Source organism: Salmo salar, chromosome 17, assembly GCF_965601325.2.
Source record: "Salmo salar chromosome 17, fSalSal1, whole genome shotgun sequence".
NCBI lineage: Eukaryota > Metazoa > Chordata > Actinopteri > Salmoniformes > Salmonidae > Salmo > Salmo salar.
The window spans coordinates 24,424,774-24,432,033 of NC_138307.1; the positions used below are offsets into that span (position 1 = coordinate 24,424,774).

At 44.5% G+C, this 7,260-nt stretch overlaps 1 protein-coding gene across 1 annotated transcript; it reads right to left on the bottom strand.

Moving 5' to 3' along the window:
• Window positions 1-86: 86 nt before the first annotated feature.
• On the bottom strand, window positions 87-6,002 carry LOC106575813 (gamma-crystallin S). The gene is made up of 3 exons (XM_082963637.1): window positions 5,951-6,002; window positions 1,622-1,864; window positions 87-521 (listed from the first exon to the last, which is right to left on the bottom strand). The coding sequence occupies exons 1-3, from the start codon at window positions 5,966-5,968 to the stop codon at window positions 249-251; spliced, it is 534 nt and encodes a 177-aa protein (XP_082819763.1). The 5' UTR covers window positions 5,969-6,002; the 3' UTR covers window positions 87-248.
• Window positions 6,003-7,260: the final 1,258 nt, after the last annotated feature.

The window sequence follows — 7,260 nt, forward strand, 5'->3', positions numbered from 1 at the left end:
AGAGGATCTTGTCCATTGGTTGTTGGCTGTATTAGACATTGTCAGACACCAAACACACAATAAAAACACAACTGGTCAGCTGCTTGCCAGCCAGGGTTTTATTTTAGCTGGTGGCCGTGGCTCAGTGTTAGGCCCATCTCTTGGGTGCCCATTGGTTGGTGTTGAGAATGGTAGGAGATGACTTGATCGAGCATTGGGCAGGAGGGATCGGATTGGTTGGGCGAGAGGGGGACAACTCTAGACCCTGGTTACTCAGTGAGGCGTCTGAAGGACTGGACGTTGGGACACACCGCGCCCCAGTCCGTGGGCTTGCGGTACTCGCCCTTCTCCAGGAGATACTGACGGCCCTTGTAGTTGGGGTGCTCGTAGAAGACCCACCAGCCGCCCAGCACCTTGCAGGAGTGCACCTCGCGCCAGTGGAACTTCTCCAGCACGGAGGGGCAGTCCTCGGTGGCCTCGAACGCCTGGCCTGCCAAGTCTCCCTTCCCATACAGCTGCAGCTTGTAGGGGATACCGCTAGCCTGGAGGAGGGGGGTAAGGTGGGGGCATCAGTACAGAGGGGAGGGCAGGATAGGTAAAACGGAAGGAAGCAGGGATATAGAAAGACATCAGACATATTCTGGATCTCATTCTCAGATCTCTACAATTCAAGATGATCAACAGGATTTAAATACTGAATGTTACACCAGCTGCATGCTGGGTAAGTCTAGTCTATATTATTGCTACATTAATACAGAATGTTACACCAGCTGTATGCTGGGTAAGTCTAGTCTATCTTACTGCTACAATAATACTGAATGTTACACCAGTTGAATGCTGGGTAAGTCTAGTCTATATTACTGCTACATTAATGCAGAATGTTACACCCGCTGCATGCTGGGTAAGTCGAGTCTGTTACTGCTACATTAATACAGAATGTTACACCAGTTGCATGCTGGGTAAGTCTAGTCTGTGTTACTGCTACATTAATACTGAATGTTACACCAGCTGCATGCTGGGTAAGTCTAGTCTATGTTACTGCTACATTAATACTGAATGTTACACCGGCTGCATGCTGGGTAAGTCTAGTCTATGTTACTGCTACATTAATACTGAATGTTACACCGGCTGCATGCTGGGTAAGTCTAGTCTATGTTACTGCTACATTAATACTGAATGTTACACCCGCTGCATGCTGGGTAAGTCTAATCTAAGTTCCTGCTACATTACATTGATATTTCATAACTCCTTGTAATTATCTCTAAGACAAAAACAGCTGAAAAATACATACTGTATATTTGTGTATTTCTAGAACAGTTACACAGTATTTATGTAACTCTATCTATATAACAATATATATATAACAATATCTAAATAAGGATATCTACATTTCCCCTAGAGTCAAAAAACAGATCTACAAGTTTGATGCACACTGACTCAGGTGCGAATGGAACTCTATTCGCGGTTTAGTGCACTACTTTAGACCAGGGCCCATTGGGCACTACTTTAGACCAGGGCCCATTGGCCACTACTTTAGACCAGGGCCCATTGGGCACTACTTTAGACTAGGGGGCACAGAAAATACCTTTCTCTCTTCTACACAACTACACCACCTCTTTACCATAATGGCTCATCCACTTACAAAGTGAACCATCTTGCAGGAGCAGACGTGGTCGTTGAGGCCCATCCAGCGCTGGTAGTCAGGGTACTCTCCCCTGGTCAGTACATACTGGTAGCCGGTGTAGTTGGGCCTCTCGTACAGCACCCAGCAGCCGCTATCTACCTTGATGGAGTTGCAGCGGCTCAGGTAGGAATGGAAGTCTGTGCAGTCGCTGTCACACTCATAGCGTCGGCCCTGGTAGTTCTTGTCCTCGTAGAACACGATCTGGAGAGACAGAATACAATAGACTGTATTCTGATAACAGATTGACCTCTATTGTTGTCCCCTGGAGCTAAATCTAATGTCCATTTGGAACCATTAAAAGACTGTTATCCTAACTGGGTACTACTAGTGTTTACTACTGATCACATTGGTCACGTAGACATGTTTTGCAGTTGTTATCGCAGGTGTAGAGAAATGCTTATGTTCCTGACTCCAACAGTGCAGCAATTCCTAACAATACATGCAAATCCCAAAAATACAAATAAATAATACAAATGTAATAATATTAGAACGAGCAATATCAGAGTCCGGAATATATTGTAAATATATACATTATGGCATGTTTAGACAGTATATGAATAGAAAATGTGTGTACAGCAGTAGATGACTAGAATACAGTATATGTCACGGTTGTCGTAGGAAGGAGCGGACCAAAGTGCAGCGTGTGTGTCGTTCCACATTTTATTTACACTGAAACTATACAATACATAAATAAACTGAAGGACAAAAACAACAAACCGTGACGCAGAGGTGAAACTTACACTGACTCAAAGATAATCTCCCACAAACCCAGGTGGGACAAACACCAACTTAAATATGACCTCCAATTAGAGACAACGATGACCAGCTGCCTCTAATTGGAGATCATCCCAAACAAAGCCCAACATAGAAATACAAAACTAGAACAACCCAACATAGAAATACAAAACTAGAACATAACAACATAGAAAAACTAAACTAGAAAAACCCCCTGTCACGCCCTGACCTACTCTACCATAGAAAATAACAGCTTACTATGGTCAGGACGTGACAGTATATACATATAAAGTGGGTAAAACAGTATGTAAACATTATTAAAGTGACCAGTGTTACATTATTAAAGTGACCAATGTTTAATTATTAAAGTGACCAGTGTTCCATTATTAAAGTGACCAGTGTTCCATTATTAAAGTGACCAGTGTTCCATTATTAAAGTAACCAGTGTTTAATTATTAAAGTGGCCAGTGTTCCATTATTAAAGTGACCAGTGTTCCATTATTAAAGTGACCAGTGTTCCATTATTAAAGTGACCAGTGTTTAATTATTAATGTGACCAGTGTTCCATTATTAAAGTGACCAGTGTTTAATTATTAAAGTGACCAGTGTTCCATTATTAAAGTGACTAGTGTTCCATTATTAAAGTGACCAGTGTTTAATTGTTAAAGTCACCAGTGTTTAATTATTAAAGTAACCAGTGTTCCATTATTAAAGTGACCAGTGTTCCATGACTATGTACACAGGACAGCAGTCTCTAAGGTACAGGGTTGAGTACCGGGTGGTAGCTGGCTAGTAACAGTGACTAAGTTCAGGGCAGGGTACTGAGCGGAGGCCGACTAGTGGTGACTGTTTAACAATCTGATGGCTTGGAGATAGAAGCTGTTTTTCAGTCTCTCGGTCCCAGCTTTGATGCACCTGTACTGTCTCCTCCTACTGGATGGTAGCGGGGTGAAAAGGCCGTGGCTCAGGTGGCTGAGGTCCTTGATGATGTTCTTGGCCTTCCTGTAACACCAGGTGCTGTAGATGTCCTGAAGGGCAGGCAGTGTGGCCCCGGTGATGTGTTGGGCTGACCGCACCACCCTCTGGAGAGCCTTTCGGTTGTGGACAGTGCTGTTGCCGTACCAGGATGCTCTCAATTGTACATCTGTAAAAGTTTGTGAGGGTCTTAGGTGACAAGTAAAATTTCTTCAGCCTCCTGAGGTTGAAGAGGCGCTGTTGCTCCTTCTTCACCACACTGTCTATGTGGATGGACTATTTCAGTTGTCAGTGATGTGTATGCAGAAAAACTTGAAGATTTTTACCTTCTCAACTGTGGCCTGTCGATGTGGATACGGGGGTGCTCCCTCTACTGTTTCCTGAAGTCAATGATCAGCTCCTTCGTTTTGTTGACATGGAGGGAGAAGTTATTTTCCTGGCACCACTCAGCCAGGGCCGAGACAGCCTCCTCCCTGTAGGCTCTCGTCATTGTTTGTAATCAAGTCTGCCACTGTTCTGTGGTCTGTAAACTTGGTGATTGAGTTGGAGACGTGCGTGGCCACGCAGTCATGGGTGAACAAGGAGTACAAGAGGGGGCTGAGCATTCACCCCTGTGGGGCCCCAGTGTTGAGGATCAGCGTAGTGGAGGTATTGTTGCCTACCTTCACCACCTGGGGTTGGCCTGTCGGGAAGTCCAGGACCTAGTTGCACAGGGCGGGGTTCGGACCCAAGGCCCTGAGCTTTGTGATGCGCTTGGAGGGTACTATGGTGTTGAATGCTGAGCTGTAGTCGATGAACAGCATTCTTACATAGGTATTGCTCTTGTCCAGATGGGTTAGGGCAGTGTGCAGTGTGATGGCGATTGCATCATCCGTGGATCTGTTGGGGTGGTATGCAAATTGTAGTGGATCTAGGGTGTTGACAGAAGTGAGTGCTACGGGGTGATAGTCATTTAGTTCAGTTACCTTCACTTTCTTGGGTACAGGAACAATGGTGGACATCTTGAAGCAAGTGGGGGCAACAAACTGGGATAGGGAGAGATTGAATATGTCCGTAAACGGACGCATGACTCAACCTTCGCCTCCCGAGCACGTTGGGGAGTTGCAGCGATGAGACAAGATCAAAATTGGGGAGAAAAACGGGGTAAAATACAAAAAACATCAATAATAATAATCTGTGATTGTCTGGAGTCCCTGTCACATACGTCTCATGTCTGAGTTGGTGAATTGTGACTCCACTTTGTCTCGCCTGTTTGATTGCTTTACGGAGGGCATAGCTGGTCTGTTTGTACTCGTCCATGTTCCCAGTCACCTTGCCGTGGTTAAATGTGGTGGTTCGCGCTTTCAGTTTTGCATGAATGCTGCCATCTATCCACAATTTCTGGTTTGGATAAGTTCTAATTGTCACCGTGGGAACAACATCCTCTATACACTTCCTGATGAACCCACCGTGGGAACAACATCCTCTATGCACTTCCTGATGAACCCACCGTGGGAACAACATCCTCTATACACTTCCTGATGAACCCACCGTGGGAACAACATCCTCTATGCACTTCCTGATGAACCCACCGTGGGAACAACATCCTCTATACACTTCCTGATGAACCCACCGTGGGAACAACATCCTCTATGCACTTCCTGATGAACCCACCGTGGGAACAACATCCTCTATACACTTCCTGATGAACCCACCGTGGGAACAACATCCTCTATGCACTTCCTGATGAACCCACCGTGGGAACAACATCCTCTATACACTTCCTGATGAACCCACCGTGGGAACAACATCCTCTATGCACTTCCTGATGAACCCACCGTGGGAACAACATCCTCTATACACTTCCTGATGAACCCACCGTGGGAACAACATCCTCTATACACTTCCTGATGAACCCACTGTGGGAACAACATCCTCTATACACTTCCTGATGAACTCAGTCACAGAGTCAGTGTATACGCCAATGTTATTCTCAGAGGCAACCCAGAATATATCCCAGTCCGCATGATCAAAAATAATCTTGATGCATGGATTCCGATTGGTCAGACCAATGTTGAACTGTCCTTAGCTATAGTAGTTCTGGTGTTTGTATCAACAGTATCAAACAATGCTACGATCAATGACATTATCGAAGCTAAAATACGGCATAGCATGAGAATAAACTCCCTGCCTACTGCCTGAAGACTATCGTCAATTCAAGAAGACTCAATTCAAATGAGCATTGACTAAGTTGACACATACTCAATGACTTAGTTATAACAGAGAAAATGCAGCAACCGCTCCCCACACTATCTGACAACATCAAAACATAGACTACTACATCAGTCCTTCAGTTTAAAAGTCACCCTTTGAAGTAATCAAATCATAGAATCCCCTTGCAGGTATTAAGTATGTTTTAGACAATGTTTCTTTTTTGCGTTCCCCTCCAAACACTGGGTGTGTGTGTGTGTGTGTGTGTGTGTGTGTGTGTGTGTGTGTGTGTGTGTGTGTGTGTGTGTGTGTGTGTGTGTGTGAGTGACACCACTGTGCTCCTTCAGCTAAAGCTGTTATCCTGTCCTCCGGTCGTTCCATACTCACCCTTCCCATCTTTGACATGGTTTTAGTACTGCCCAAGTCTCCCTGTGTGAGGTGGTGCTGGTTCCCTTACCCACTCCCCCACTCCCTTTTATACCCGCCGGGCCGGGCCTTTGTTTTATCAAACCGCTACAAATGCTTTGTCATGAAAATGAGATCCAAAAATTGAGTCAGTGATTCGAATGCTGTTCATGTCATTTCCAGAAAAGACAAGTGGGGATTATATGGCATAAAGGACTGAACTGACTGAACACGCGGGAGGGGGGGGGGGGGGGGGGGGAGCACTGACCCTGTGAACAGCCCCCCCCCTAACTCCCCACCCCACTGAGGTAAACACACAAACAGATACACACACATGCCAATATTATAAACATCAAGACACTCACTAACCGACAGACAGACACACACACACACACACACACACACACACACACACACACACACACACACACACACACAAAGAAAATCACTTTTCACACAGCTGGTTTTTAATAAACACTCACCACAGGAGGTTGGTGGCACCATAATTGGGGAGGACGGGTTCGTGGTAATGACTGGAGCGGCATCAGTGGAATGGTATCAAATACATCAACACATGGTTTCCAGGTGTTGATTCCATTCCATTGTCTCCATTCCGGCCATTATTATGAGCCGTCCTCCCCTCAGCAGCCTCCTGTGACACACACATTAATAACAATATCAGTGCCACAGCCAAGACCTCTGCCAAAATGTGAGATCCCAGATGAGTTGGATTATTGCGTTCCAGGACATTGAGAGAACAGAACTGCTGAGTCAACTCCCTCTGTTCTCTATCAAAATACCAACATAATCAATAGCTGCACCGTTTCATCCAATGATCAAGCTGGAAAGCAGCTGTCATTCAAGTCAACGACCAATCATTACAGCGTTAGGCTAATGCTGGGTTGTGACAGAGCCGTGGCGTCCACCCAATGAGAGGAGGGTTCACATGGCCTCTATGGGCCTGTTTATTTTTGTGTGGAATGGATGCAATACAACACTACAATACAACACTACAATAAAATACAACAGTACAGTACAATAAGACATATCAATACAATACTACAATACAATAAGACATTTCAATACAATACAATACTACAATACAATAATACAACACTACAATACAATAATACAATAATACAACACTACAATACAATAAGACAATACAATATAATACAATAATACAATACAATAAAACAATACAATACAATACAATAAGACAATACTACAATACAATAAGACAATACCACAATACAATAAGACAATACTACAATACAATAAGACAATACCAC